The sequence below is a fragment of the Branchiostoma belcheri genome, unplaced genomic scaffold (genome assembly GCF_001625305.1).
Source record: "Branchiostoma belcheri isolate BF01 breed outbred unplaced genomic scaffold, Haploidv18h27 scaffold59, whole genome shotgun sequence".
NCBI lineage: Eukaryota > Metazoa > Chordata > Leptocardii > Amphioxiformes > Branchiostomatidae > Branchiostoma > Branchiostoma belcheri.
The window spans coordinates 1,607,632-1,623,267 of NW_017804231.1; the positions used below are offsets into that span (position 1 = coordinate 1,607,632).

Genomic DNA, 15,636 nt, shown 5'->3' on the forward strand with positions numbered 1-15,636 from the left:
TCCCTTCCCGACCCCCCCCCCCCACCCACACACACAGACGAGGTTGGATTACTAGTATTATGGTACAACGTTAAGGCCCAGGAAAATTCATGTTGTGTTTCCAGTTTTAGTCCTGAAAAAAACTAGGGTCGGTAGGTAGCAATTTTCTTCTTGTTCTTGTTCTTGTTCTTTTTTTTTTTCTTTTTTTGGGTTGTTTTAGATTACCATGGCCAACAAGTAAAGTTATCCATGTATTGGAACGTCTGTCTCAAGGACGCGTCCACCTGTTTGCTTGTGGACAAATATTTCACCCGGTTTACCGAAGAAAAGGTTGCCTTTGAAAATGCGATAAATGACGATCTATATGGTGACATAAGGCCTATAACCATCGTTTTGTGAGTGGAGTGTTTATATGAAGGAGGGTGTGTTTAACTGTGTTATATACTGCGGCATTACTGCCGCTTTCACATTTTAATACAACACTCAGAACCAGCCAGCGACTCTGTTCACGGTAACTTACTGAGGGGTGTAGAGGAATTTCCGCAAGTGAGTTCTTGGGTTGATAACGCATGCCATAATTCCACTCTGTGTACTTCAAAATATCTAGAAATATCAACACGTATTCTTCTTTTGATGCAGATTTGGTTTGACCCTTCGTGCGTAGCTGACATGTATTGCGCAATGAAATTGCTTACAACGTTACACTGTCCTGATTTAGACTCGTGTCCAGTATATCGTGGTTAGGGAGCGCTCTCTTCGGGATTGCAGGATCTCTTCCCCGTCCCACTCATTTTGCTCGACGGCAGTGGGGCTAATCGTCTTCTGGCGTACAAAACTCTATCACTCACAGCCGTAACACTCCCATGGGCGGTCAGTTGAGCTGGGAGGGAAAAACTAATAGAGCCCCCGAAGAAAGCCCGGTCCCAAACACGATAGACTGGACACCAGGCAAGATTTAGAAATGATACTGATGTCGATGGGGCTTTACCTGAGTGTCTATACATAGTAACGTCAAGATTGATCATTTCACCCAGTCGCAAACAGGTCTGTATTGTGCACGCAGGGATAAGACTGCTACTGCAATATTAATGCCAGGGGAGCATCATGAAGTAAAATGGGAAATTCGAATTCCCAACGTCATAATTAAGTGGCGCACGTATTTTTTCTTATTTTAAATAGTAACTAAACTAGATACTAATACCAGATAAATTCTGTAACACAAACACAAACGCTGTAAAATGACCTTTCACGGCAACAAAATCACAGGGGGGGGGGGTAAAAAAATGAGCAGATCTTTTAGTGGCTGGAAGACATTATGAAATTGGCAATACAGTACTAGTATAATTGGCCGGGCAGTACATCCAATACGTCGCCCAAAGTTTGGCTGGCGAAAGCCCGATAAAACCACTTAGCGGAAGCCGAAACCTCTGTTTGGAGAGTAAAAAATGTCAACAAAAGCGTGGACTTCACTTGTGCCCTCGGGCCACCTGGCAGTAACCTTATCTGTGGTAAACAATCATCTGAACTTTGACATGGCTGGCGTTTTGTACAATATCGCTAGAGAGCGTTTCTGGCCGACTGAAAAGCCAAGCCGTGTTGTTCGACCCTCGGCCACAAATGACTGATTCAGTTCAATTCAATTGATTGCGGAAGAACGTGTACTTCGCAAGATTTGTACAAAGACCTGTTCAACCCTCTACTTGTTTTAGGATGTCGGTCGTCACAAAGAATTTTTAAAGCTGCATAATGTAACATTAGGACGATACAAACTTTTCTGGTCATTTCTTTCCAAAGTAAGTTGAAGTGGAGGTGTCAAAATATGTTGCCTTTCGAGTGTGTTTAAAAGCGTGAAACACAGCTTTCAGACATGTCTGTTTACATTCTGGTAGTTTGTGGTGGCACTCCTCTCACAGACGACATTTAAACTTTTGGTTCGCAGGAATCAACCGACGAAGAAAATAAGGTAACATGTCGAACAACAACAATCACGACCTCAATAGGAACGACCGGAAACGGCTCCGGAAGTTCCTGTTGGAGCACCTAGAACGGAATGACGTCCAAGGGCTGACGTGGGTCGACAGGTCACAGGGCATCTTCCGGATTGGTTGGCGCCATGCGGGACGGGACGGCTACGACCCGGAAGTAGATGGGATGATCTTCCGGGTAAGTAAATTGCAGACGTTAACTTCAAAATAAAACGCGTCATACAGCTTGAACTAGGGGCGCACAAGCAAATGGGAAAAGCAACATTTTTTTCCGTAGAAAAGAAATTGAATTGAAATGTTACGTTGAAAAAATGCAACGTCGGTATTTTTTTTTTGTGTGAGTAGTTTTTAATTGAATTAATTTATTTATTTATTCCTCTTGGTCACAAGTGGGTAGTCCCATATCTCTATCGCCTGGTTTCCATGGAAGCCTATAAAATACAAATGATAAATAACAATTTAATAGCATGAATCAATTTGAAAGTACAGGTAACGTAGGTGGGTAAATCACAGATAAATCCTGATCATGACTGGTACAGCTCTAAATGCCTACACATTTTTTGCTGCCTAGCTCTGGGCGGAGCTGACAGGAAAACACAAACCCGGCCAACGGGAGGACCCAACCGCCTGGAAAACGAGGCTACGAAACGCACTGCGAAGATTACCGGACTTTGCCGAGCAGTCCCTCCTCAGCAAGCCCGATGATCCTCATGACCCCTACCGAGTCTACAAGTTCGTCCCTACACCCACCCTACGTAAGTATCTGTATCTGTATAGCCGTTACGGTAGAGTGCTTGGCTTGGAACCAAGAGGTCCCGAGTTCGAATCTTGCCATGCCACCGATCTTGCAATTTTGCCCATGGGAAAAGCATTTTACACAACTTTCTTCTCCAGATTACCCAATGCCCTTCTGCGTACAAAAAAAAAGCAAAAAACTTGAGTGTGCCGGCACCATGTCTTCTGTTAAATGTTGGGAAAACGCCACTCGACATAACACACCAACTTCGCAGGTACGCGGTGCGGCGGCAGCTGTCTTTTAAAGTTGTATTCCTCAGCAGAATATTCAGAACTTTATGCCCCGTCCCTTTTCTGCAGCTCCTCAGCAGAATATTCAGAACTTTATGCCGCGTCCCTTTTCTGCAGCTCCTCAGCAGAATATTCAGAACTTTATGCCCCGTCCCTTTTTCTGTAGCTCCTCAGCAGAATATTCAGAACTTTATGCCCCGTCCCTGTTTCTGCAGCTCCTCAGCAGAATATTCAGAACTTTATGCCCCGTCCCTTTTTCTGCAGCTCCTCAGCAACCTTTCCAGGCGGCATCCCCTCAGGCGGGCGCTACCATTCTGACGGGTCTGGGGGAGGACTTCGGCATGAAGTGTGACGACATTGATGACGTACTGAACGGTACGGCCAACGTCATACATTCAAATCCCTTTAGAAATATGAAATATTTTTCTCAATGAAAATCTTATGCGTTTTTTTTTTCTTTTTCTTACTTGTGCGACATATAATATAGCTGTTTTGGCATGCGATTCTATGTTATGATATTGTACAGTAGTTTTTACGAAAACGTGAAACTAATAACATCTTCATCCAATTTTACTGGTCTTGCAGAGATCGACCCGAACACATGGCAGGCAGTGTCTCCACTACAGTTAGACATGTTACCGGACCAGGGTGGGATGCAGGTTCAGCAACAGCCGCTAGTGGGCGCTGGTCCACCACAGGCCTATCCCGTCTCTGGCCAACAAGCACAAGGACAACAACTGGGCGTCGAGGACTTTCCCGGACTGATTGGTAATTACTATGTTTATTCTAGACCCCATCATATGCCCTGGTCACTCTATCTCGTTTTGGAAAGAAGGTAGAGTGGTTCTATCATGGGACTAGAAGGGGCTAATCTAGTTTCCTTGCTTAGGCCATGTTGATTTGACATCCTCTGGGAACGCGTGCGGATAAAAAAGTTTGGCAAAAAGTTAAACGACATTTTCCAGTTTTTAACACCTCTCTCAACCCTACTCCACAGGACACACGGATGTAGACATAACGGTGGAGTACAGGGGGCGCTGCGTGGTGGCTCCGCAGCGCGTCTCCAACCCGCGGGGCCTGCGGATCTTCTCCGGGTCGGCCTACACGCAGAAGATCGGGCGGCAGGTCATCGTGCAGGCGCAGCTGGCGGACGGCATGTACGGTCCCCAGGACGTTACCCAGTTCGTCCTGCCGGACGTTGACCGGGAGAGCACGGGGCAGAAGCAGTTCGACCTCACGAAACAGCTTCTGGAGCACACGGAGCGAGGAGTCGTCCTGGAGTTCCACCAGAACGACATCTACGCCAGACGGCTGTGCAGGAGTAAGATCTTCTGGGAAGACAGTAACCGCCCCACCGACCCGCCCCTGAAGCTGACCCGCGACCAGCCTACTAAAGTCTTCGACTACCAGACCGCCTTCATCCCGGCGTTGCAGAACTACGTGACGACGGACGGAGCCGTGCGGCCGAGCCCGGATCTGAGGCTATGCGTGGGGCAGGTGTGGGACCGGGACCGGCACCCCTTCAAGGACAACCTCATCACCGTGACAGTGACGCACCTGACGGCGGCGCGGCAGCTCGAGGTGGTCCGCCAGGTGAAGGGGCAGCACTCGCTGAGTCTGAACGGGGCCGGGGTCTCCTGTTCTAACGAGTACGACAAGATGGTGAAGCTGGTGGCGGGACTCGTGCAGAGCATGAACATAGACGCTCAGCCAGACGCTCCGTCAGCCTTCCCGAACGGCATGTAAACATTGCAGGTTCTCCTGTGGTCACATTCGTCGTAATCTTCAGGCAGATCTTTCGGTGGCTGCAAAGACAATATCAAATTGGCCAGGCGCTAGGCAGTATCCATTTTCCAGACTTTTAACATTTACGACGCTGGCGTAAAAAAGATACAAGTGCAAAAAACAAAGCGTGTAAAAACACATAAAAACACGACAATAATAAGCCGAAGCCTAAACCTCTGCTTGGAGAGTACATTTATCGTAGCTTGTCGTACGATTCTGGTGTAGTACAGAATGAGCGGTCGTCGTGGTCGGATTTTATGTTATAGAGGTGCTCTCTTGGGCACGTTTGGCTGTATTTTCAATCAGGGCGTGACAGAGCCAACCACGGACGGACAAAGGTTGTAATACTGCCCGTTAGATCGCAAGACAGTTGTACAACACAGGCACGAACATCCCAATAATGCGCTTTGTTTGCAAAAGTGACCGAACCCTAAATAAGCCTATGATACAAATATTATGTTTGTGTGTGATGTCACAACATAGAAATGCAATTATAATAAGTAACCGTCCCTAGATCGTTGGGTTCAACTAGATCTATGGCATCCTGTTGTCAAGTCAAAAGTATATGGTTATCTTAAGGTCAAGATTTTGTGACTTTTAGAATTATTCCTGCCAATTAAGCTGTGTACTTAATTAATTAATCATACGTACAGTGTTCAAGCAGATCTATGCACTGCCTGTTGTGAGAATGATTACTTACTTTTGAGAAGGTTAAGATGTATGTTTTAATGGCCTTTAGAGGTGTTTTCATAGATTAACATATTCTATGTATAGAGACGAACGTACGCATTGTATAATGAGCATGTTGACTGTTTCAAAATATATACTAGTCCAAAATGAACTGTATGTATCTTGGAGGTGGATCATTTGTCATCACAGCTTCTTTTTGTGTCTGTAGGATTGTTGTTGTTGTTGTGTGTTGTTGTTGTTGCGCGCGTACGCGTGTGTATGTGTGTGTGTGTGTGTGTGTGTGTGTGTGTGTGTGTGTGTGTGTGTGTGTGCGTGCGTGTGTGTGTGCGTGTATCATTTTTACGTTGTAAACGAAAACTTTATTTAAACAGCCTTCCCTTTTGTTCATGGTAGCTGTTTTTTTTTTCATAAAAATATAATCATGGGAAAGTCTCAGTACAGTCCCGTACGTATGTAAAACAGACCAAGTAAATGTTTGCATTGCATTCAGTAATGTCCCGTAAAAATATAATCTATTTCTAGTCCATGGTCTCTTTTTGTTTCCTTCTCGTTTTCATTGCGAAGAAAGAACACTAGTACTAATACGGAAATTAGAAAACAATACTGGTAAAAGAACACCAAGGAATGTATATCTAACAATGTTTTTATTTGCTTTAGACTGAGTAGCCATATCGTCTACTCAGCTTACCACCTGCCTGTGCGGGACTTCCCCTCGGTAGCCCCTGAGTCAATTTGTGCAACACGAAACCGGAAAAATTCCGTTAATCATTAGCTTGACTTTCCCCGACATTCGTATCTTACAGGAGGTGCATTTCAGTGTGCACATATAATATTCATACAGTGATGACTAAGACAGGGGAAAAAATGAAGAAGATCCTGTTTTTCAGGAATGAATTTTCACCAGTAGCTTTAGTTCTCCGCGAAAACAGCAAGAGGATATCACGATGGCGGTCAACGGCTTCTGTCATGGCTCGGACCAGGTAAGATCGGCTTGTTATACTTTTTGAAATCGGCTGTATATATGCGTGTGCGTGCGTGTACCTGTGTGTGCGTGTGCGTGCGTGTGCGTGTGTGTGTGTGTGTGTGTGTGTGTGTGTGTGTGTGTGTGTGTGTGTGTGTGTGTGTGTGTGTGTGTGTGTGCGCGCGCGCGCGTGCGCGCGAGTGCGTGCATGTGTGTGCGTGTTCGTGCCTGCACGGTGTACATTACAGGTGTACATTTCTTATCCTGTCATTCCCCATTCATACGTTCTTTACAATACTGCACCAAACCCATTCTTCGCGCACAACTTAAAGCATGTGTAAAAGTTCCGTTTCTTTACTTGTGTGGCTTTACGCCAGCTTTAAGGTGTCTCAGAAGTTCAAGATTTTACGCATGCTTTAAGGTATTTGTATTTAATTTTAGATACAAATGAATACAAATACCTTAAAGCATGCGCAAAATATTTAAGAGCACCTTAAAGCTTGCGTAAAGAGCCGTTTCTTCACTTGTGTGTAGTTTTACGCAAGCTTTAAGGTGTGCTAAAGATGTAGCGAGTTTGAGGGGGCGGAGTTTTTCTTTCTTTTCCTGAGAGTAAACGAGGAATTTCCGGTTGACACGATATGCCGGGTCGTCGCACATTGACTCAAAATAGTAGAAACACAAACATTGTCTTTTTTTTAAAACTGAGAAGTACTTGTTCGCCATAGAGTGCCGGAAACGTTTATTTTCGTACTCAAATGTATGTATAAGCCCTATTTCAGGAAGTATGTCTCGACATTTTAACCATTATATACATATCATATTTATAATATCTATTTTCATATACATGGGTTTATTTTGTGGCCTTGGGCACAGTTCCGTTTCTTTTGACTAGGCTATAGTTAGTCACGCGTAAACATTTTTTGTGTGTGCAAAATTGGGTACAAATTAATGACTAACTAGCTCAATGACTAACAGCAAAGTAGTTATTTCCACAAATGTGTAAAACGCTTTGTTTGTTATTCCGCACAGTTTGTAACACGGGGAATCCCCAGATTCAATGTTCCACGTGCGCTCAAGAGTCAAGACTAATACCGTGCGCAGGTACTTAGTATCTGAATATGTTCCGGAAAAAATGCATAGGGAGGTTGAGCCTCCGGAAAGCTTAGCAATTTTGAGGTTAAAGAATGTATAGAATGGGAGAAGATTGACAAAATTAAAGTTGCCCAATGCAGTTTTAGGGTCAAAACTAAATTTTTCAACTTCTAGTCACTATTCCGATGTGTATCAACATATTCATGGAGCAAAAATGCCGAAAAATGTGACGGAAAACAGTTACTGGTAGGATTCTGGGCTGGTTTTCAGGGTACCACCCAGAATTCTAGAAAATAAGTGCTCACTTTGGGGCTTGTTTCTGACCTGTTTTGAGTGTCCAGAAATACTGGTTCAAATTTGCTGATTTGAGGCAGTATGTATCAATATCATACAGATTGCCTTATTCTGAATATTCCAGTTTTGCCGCCATGAAATTGCACTGGTCATGGAATGCCTTGAAACTAAACCGTCTCACATGCACATGCTACATATTCTATCCTTTTTAACATGTTAAATGTTGTGGGATGCAGTAAAACATGCAGTAAAATCGCTTTCCCAAACATACCGCCACAATAGATTTTGATCTATTCATTCATGTGACTTACCAAAAGATGATTATTCCCTACCTTCTGCTTTCAGAGACATTTCTATGAGTTTTAAACTCACACTGTGACGCAACATGCGTGGTTTTAGCGACTTTTAAACATGTTTGGGGCTGTACCGTGGTGAATCACTGGTTCTAACGTAGTGTCGAACAATTTACATCTGTCAATCATGCACAAACAGTGACGCTGTCCGCCCACATAAACAGGTCATTCTAAGAAACGACACGCTTCGCCAGTCAGTTAGGAATGTTGACGTTGACATTGAGAACATCTTTTTTTAATTTCTTTCCTTCCTTGTTTCTGTGTAAATTGCGTAACAATGTGGGTGTATAGGAAAATAACAAGTCAGTTCATAAACGGATTGGGTCGTTTTTAAGTACACTTACTACGGTGGCTTCATTTGGGCATCAAGCCGGTGAGCGTGAGTATAGATAGCAATACAGTTTGACTTCATGAATATGCAATGAGATCTAGAAATGTATAATTTATAGGATTTCTAATTTTTGTATTCTTAGCGATGTTTGCTACTTTATCTTTTAAGAATATGCAAATTTTAAACTTTTGTTTCTAGCATTGATTGTTCATCTTTTGGCATATATCAGACCATATCGTATATTTGATTCTTTATAATTATTTGTGTGTGGATTTTTAACGTGATGTTTTATTATCTCGCTTTGCACGGTAAAAATGTACAGCTTGGTTATTGTTCTATCCATCATGATGTTTTTTTCACGTTGTTAATTCCATTTCCCTGTGGTTGTCATTGCGTGACTTGAAAGCATGAAGTATCAAGATAGAATTTGCCTATATTTTACCGCACGAAATCCTATCTTTAAGCACGACTTAAAGCTTGCGCAAAGCTACAAACAAGTGAAGAAACGGAATCTTTACACATGCTTTAAGGTGCGTGTAAAAATGGATTCTGCGCAGTGTTTCTGCAATAGCCTTTGCAGTGAGATGTCAGCAGCGATACCCACAACATTGTCTTTTATCTCCTTGTTTATCCACCATGTAGAATTGTTTTGAAATTTTACAGTTAACGAAACCCGTGTTAAAGTGTTGTTATTTTCCACGAATTCGTGACATTTTCCACGTAGCCGCTAATAATTAATGTACATATAATAGTCTAATAAATGTGAAATCGCTGTTGTGACCTTTGAAAATTTGATCAATTAAAGCCACATTATGTCACATTAGAACGATACAAAAAGTAAATTTTTTTATCATTTCTTTACGGAGTAAGTTAAATCAACCCTACTCCGTTGCAAATATGTGTCATTCGGGAAGTGGGGGTGCCAAAATTTGACGCCTCGCACGTGTTTAAAAGCTGGAGACAAAGCTGTCAGCCATGTTTGTTTACATTCTGGTAGTTTGTGGTGGAACTATGCCTCTTCTTTTTCTGTCGCTACCCCACCAGAAAACGGGGCATCTGATAGAAAGGTGACTTCTCCACCAACCCTCTGCTTGGAGTAAGTTAGGCTAATGTAAAACAAAGGATACAAAGAGACGTAGCATGACAATGGGTAATAGCGGAGAACAAACAGGAACATAGTTTTAAGTGAAGTGATCTGGGTAGGGAAGACTGATTTGGGGAGAGACTTACTAATCATTTTTGGGGTATGCACCTGAACAAAAAATCCGGAATCATCGCCGGAAATAGGAGGAAATAAAACTCGTATTTTCTGTTGATTTTACAGATTCTGTGGCTTCCCCGAAGTGTCAGAATGGCAGGCCCGAGTAGGCAACAGTTACCTGACTTCCTGTTGGGGCGGATCGGTCAGCCCGGGTACCCGGGGCTGGTGTGGCAGGGGCCCCGCGGGACTGTCTTCTCCCTCCCCTGGCCCAGGTTCGACGGAGAAAACTTCGACCTGAATAGAGACACGACACTGTTCAAGGTTGTTAAAAAAACGAACGAACGAATGAATAGTTTATTCAGGTTAAATCACTCGCAGCCATTTTACTGAATTGTGGATTTCATTACAATACTGGACCAATGCAAGAATATGACCTTGATGACTTTCTAAAAGACAATCGTAGCATTTATACATTACATTCATTTATTAGACGGAACTGCAATACTATTAATATTTTTTCTGTGGCGTCATGTAAGTTTTACACAGTTACGATCTAAGCGTAGATTAAATACAATGGGTTTCGTGTTAAAGGGGTAACATTTTGCACCAAAATTTCACATAATTTAAGGATATTCGCATGATTGTAATCTATTTCATTTGGCACTCGGAAGAAAAATTCACGAAAGCCCCAAAAGCCGACAAGACGGGTTCCCCACATCAAATGGTTTCCCAAATTGTTGTTTTGTGTGGTGTAACACAGTTGAAACTTGAGTGTATGTCACGTTGTCCTTGTCCTTTGTGTAACACCAATAAAATATGGTTTCCCATAATTTGATGCTTTAAGGCTTTATGTCCCAAGTCTACTTTTACCATTATTATCACCATTTCAAAGCTTCATGATGTCTACCATTTATAGACAGCATGAAGAAAAATAAAAGGCAAGTCACAAGGAACAAACTAATGGACTTGTAGCGATAACATTTTCATGCTATAAGATTTAATGGTGTTTGCGTACTATTTAGTTAAAGTGGCCTAAGTAAACAAAGAAGTGAAAACGACATATAACTTTCGTTTCCTTGTGGTTAGCAAATTCTCATTTAAGTTTTAGATAAAGTCATGCTGAATACAACACTGGCGTTTTCTGCTGTAGAAATATAATTTTATTTGATTAGAATTAACAATTATTATGGGTGCATCCTATACTTTAGTATTTAGCATTGGATCCTATACATGCCATGTACTGACTGAAGTATCATTTAACTTTGTGTATAAATATGTACTTAAACCTGTTATATGATCTATTTTGAGCGTCTTATTCTAAAACATTGTCTTTTGTCATGTACCGTATATTGTCCAGTTATAATTACCAGGACTAGCCCTTCAAAATAGCCTCGAGGTACGTGGTACGTAGTTGGGCAGCCCTGGATGTATATCATTTAACAGAGCCCAATAAAACAAAACATTATTAAAAAAAAACCGCCATTTGTAGCTTCTTCAGGAGTGGGAAACTAACCAGGGAAGGCCGGTCCACCCTCCTAACCCCACCAGGTGGAAGGCCCGGCTGAGGAATGCTCTCGCTAGGTCTCGCGAGATCAGTGAGGAAATCTCGGACGAGGACCGGACGGGGCAGCCGTGCAAACTCTACCGTTTCACCGACCATGGTGCATCGGTGTCTTCCCAGAGTTCATCGGTACAACCTGGAGGTATTGATTGATCTTTTGTTTGCAATCTTTTCTTTGAAATGATTTGCGTGATTAGTTTTTTTCTTTTCAAAGATATAGAGACTAAAGCTATTTGAGTTACAGTCAAATTTTTCAGTGTCACTTTAGCCTATTTGTTGTGAGTATTTTTTTACATAACAATGGACATACGTGATTCCATTTATTTCCCAAGGAAACCCTGCCCCCCTCCCCACAATACTGGTGTCGGTGTTCTACCGGGGGGTTCAAGTGACTTCCCGTCGCTTTGAGACCGACTGCTGGGTTCTGTACCCACCTGTTCTGTCCCCTGAAGAGCAACAAGATGTCATCCAAGCTCGCCCGCCAGATGTCGCTCTTCTAGAACTCCCAGTACCTGTTGTCCATGACGATCCTCTCTACCAGGTCCTGTCAAGCTTCAAGCAGGGCATCTTTCTGTACGTCTCTGCTGGCTGCGTTTATGCAGTCCGCCGCTGCGTGGCGCGCGTGTACTGGAGAAGCCCGCATACCCCGGATGTGGAACACGTTCTTGAACGAGACGGAGGCGACGGACGGAACGCGGCGGTACTTCTGGACTGTGGAGACATGGAGGGTGGACAAACCTCCAGAGTGGATCTCAGCGTTGGTCAGAGTTTTAGCAGTAGTTGTAGTCTTGTAGTTGTAGTTGTGACAGCAACTCGCTAGGTGGCAGCACGAAATCATAGCCAGTCCTCAGGTATATTAAAACAAGTATTTTCATACGTCTAAAAAGCTTTTGATTTCTAAGTCTTCTAGAGCAGCTTTCAGATGAGCAGCGATGAGCAAAGTAAGCAGAGTGTATGTATTGAAGCTTATTTTATTTTCGAAAATTATATTTAGGAAAAGCTGTGTCCATAAGTTAATTCAGATACTAAGTTAATTATACTTAGCTCCCAAAGATACTTTGGGCGTCAGTATTTTACAGTATCAGTATTTTATTTGAAGTGCCAGATTTAAAGATTTAAGCAAACCCGACATATTGTGCAACAGAGGAAAATGCACATTCTTCTTATATTGTGTGCAGTAATACTATTCTTTGGTCACAACAGTCAAATAAGAAATGTTATTTTTCACGAATCCATTGTCTGCATTTTCTTTGGCATGGCTGGTGAGATGATCGTCGTAATAGTTTAGACTATAAAATCATTAACAGGGCAAAAGAAACAACAAACTCCTGCTAGTCACATGGTGCCACATTGACTTGACAAATTCGAAAGGTCCGGTGGTCACGTCCTTCGAATTTCAAGACCCTACATTTTTATTTGTTTCTAGACATTTCGCAGTGTTTCGGTACTATCCCTCCTCCCTATTGTATCTTTTTATCCGGAAAAACGGACACAGTAGTTGAAAACTTTCCAACGTCCTCTCAATTTGAAACCACCACTGTTATATACTGCTTGACGTGTTTAAACCTGCGTGCACAACCGCCCAATTCCACCAGATTGAAAGCAAGGCACGTGGATTTCCTTCCGTACCAATACCCGGCTTTCTCAGCCAGAAAATCCAGACGAATGAAGTGTCATCCCGACATTATGATGCTGGATCTACCGTCGTGACAAGTCGTATGTACACGTTTCTCAGAGAACAAGAAAACTTTGCTAAAATGTGCAGAAATAATGACCCAGCATACTAAGATGAATAGCTTTAGCTTCCTCTACTCTAATGCGACAAGAAGTTGGGGTAGATTTAAGAAAATGGGGTTATGCGGAGGGAATCTTGGCATCTAATGGGGGTCTATCTATCAAGTGTCACCGGCACCCATTTGTGGAAGAACGGAGAATATCCGCCATTGATCGAGCCCGGATGAAGCAATGGGGGTAGAATGAAAACACACTAAGACGGATGGAGGACATCAACACGCCTGTCGTCGGTCAAAAACTCCTCAACTGGAAACGGCGCCATTTTGATTTGTGAAGGGGTCAGCCCGCGGAGAGCATGCTGGGAAGGATGGGGAGGGGCTTCACTTGGTAGTCCCTGTTCTGTAAGTAGTCATGTTGTCAGAATAGATGGCTAATTACTCATTTAAATTAAACTACCACGTTTTATCAGCGCCATACTATTTTAGTATTACCTCAGTTCAGCAGCACTTGTGTTTACAGCTACAATGATGACTTCATCACAAAAAATTAATATAGTTCAGCATTTGGCCATGGATCTTTCTAATGTTTTGATGTTTACGTGCAAAGTTTAGCAGCCATCGTCTCTATATATTCAAAATGTCAAACGTCAAGCACTTCTAAAGATACGATCATAGCCCGGTATTTGAGTTTTTTTAGACTTTAGTCGAATTTCCATTAGTGTTCCATTTTGTGGCCCATTTAAGTACACGTATCATCACTGGTGTATATCACTTTTTAAATTGCCATTCAAAACCGCTTCTTGATCACAGAATCAGACGTTCAAATCTGACGTAGCCGCCGGAGTTCTGAGCCTGATATGCTCGCTGCTATTACGGGCTGCAGCGCTCCGAAGCGGACATCGTAAGCCGTCGGTCAAATGACTTGTCAAAAGTTATACTCGGCTGTGCATTGAGTAGTGCAGCTATCCTTTCCTCTATAACAGGTTATTATTTTTAATAGGCATCAACTTCAAATACGGGATTCAAACTATTACCGGACAATTTTACAATTTCTACGGTTTTGATTCAAACTTCACCGTGTTTACAAGGATGAAGAGGCAAGAACGCTGCCAGCAATTTTGTATATGACATAGATAATACAGTGGTTATAAACCCGTTATTTTACGATTCCGTCGTCCTTTCCATCTTCACACCTCTACCCCGCCTACCAATTCACGATATGGCTCCACGCACTTTAACCACAGTTAAACATTTGTTTATCTGCCCAATACATTTGTGAAATGACGCCCCTTTATCGATTGAAACGTCATCGTTGACCTTTCGGGTAAAGGACATTTTTGAAGTGCTACCGGAGCGGACAGACTGGGAAAGGGCACTGGAGTTCAAGCTGCCGGATTCGTTATCTATATAATTTAGAAACCACAACAAAAAGGTTTTGGTGTCTCTAACATGTAGACACACACACCGAAAACATAACCGTCTTGGCGAATATAATAACGGGTCAACCTGTCGGGTACGTATATGATTGAACGCCCTTTTATTGACTGGAACGTCACTTATGACCTTTCTAGTGAGAGGGGTTGTCAAAGTGGCGGCTGTGTAGGCAAACAGGAAAAAGGCAATCATGATGTTTCTGACTCAGGGAGAAGAGTTGCTGTTACAGTTCTATACCTCTAGCTCTATGCCTAGAAGTGGCCAAAAATAATTGGCCTTGCATTGAGCGACACCGTTAAAAAAACCACACTACTAGGTTCTGTATGAACGACGATGTCCAGAGAGATTAGAAAATGTTCCTGACTGAGGATGGCAGATTAAGTGTACCGATTGTCTATTATGTAACAATCGCATTAAGATAGACTTCCTTCAAGTGCATTCTGTTCATCTTACGTACTAGCATTTTGTTCACATTCATTTTTGGAGATTTGGGTAAAAGTATACATTCCTTAGAGGATATATTTATCTGCAAACATACAGATGAAAGTACATTCGTAACAACAAAAACAAGGTACCAACAACAATGAAGTATCGCAAGTGGTGAGTAATTATATCTACGGGGACATTGTGAAGTAAATAAAGCTGAGCATCGACACATATTTCTATGAAATTTAGCCGCAACTTGTATCGTTCCCCGTCAGTGTTGAGTGAATGATAGCGAAAAGGATTCTTCGCTTCGAAAACGATAACACGTACTGCATTGTTTCAGTAACATCTATCTTCATTGTACACTAGTGGACCAGTAACACCTAGCTCCAGTGGACCAGTGCTCCGGTGCTCCAGTGAACCAGTCATATGAGCCCTGACGAAGATGACAGAGCGCCATCGGAACGTTGGCTCATGTAATTAACAAATGGTTGTGAATAAAAGAACTTCACATTTCAATGACTCACTAACCTGATGAAATTATTCATGGATACAACACACACACGCATTGTACACGTACTGTTGTTATGCACTGAGTTGATATATTATTGGGAAGTTGACTACTTGACAGGCAATGCAGTATCTACTTATATTAGAGTGCAGAAACACGGCGTTTGTTACACAACAAATCAATCCTTGTGGCAGTTTTAATTAGAGGACGGGAATGAATTTTTATCTTCTTTTTCTTTCAAAATTCATACAGGACTAACGTCATCTATAAGACA

General features: G+C 42.5%; 2 protein-coding genes across 2 annotated transcripts in view; both read left to right on the plus strand.

The window, feature by feature from the left end:
- The window catches only part of LOC109482155 (interferon regulatory factor 8-like), a 6,202-nt gene extending 1,362 nt beyond the window's left edge, over nt 1–4,840 (plus strand). Inside the window, exons 2-6 of the mRNA XM_019784856.1 lie at nt 1,919–2,142; nt 2,536–2,719; nt 3,255–3,365; nt 3,576–3,758; nt 3,988–4,840. Coding sequence (XP_019640415.1) covers nt 1,948–2,142; nt 2,536–2,719; nt 3,255–3,365; nt 3,576–3,758; nt 3,988–4,736 — 1,422 coding nt within the window. The 5' untranslated portion in view covers nt 1,919–1,947 and the 3' untranslated portion in view covers nt 4,737–4,840. The remainder of the gene's footprint in view (nt 1–1,918; nt 2,143–2,535; nt 2,720–3,254; nt 3,366–3,575; nt 3,759–3,987) is intronic.
- A 1,569-nt stretch (nt 4,841–6,409) lies between these two features.
- On the plus strand, nt 6,410–12,205 carry LOC109482088. Its single transcript, XM_019784746.1, has 4 exons — nt 6,410–6,445; nt 9,821–9,969; nt 11,246–11,400; nt 11,591–12,205. Exons 1-4 carry the CDS (start codon nt 6,410–6,412, stop codon nt 12,076–12,078), a joined length of 828 nt encoding a protein of 275 aa, XP_019640305.1. The 3' UTR covers nt 12,079–12,205.
- The last annotated feature ends 3,431 nt before the right edge of the window (nt 12,206–15,636 follow it).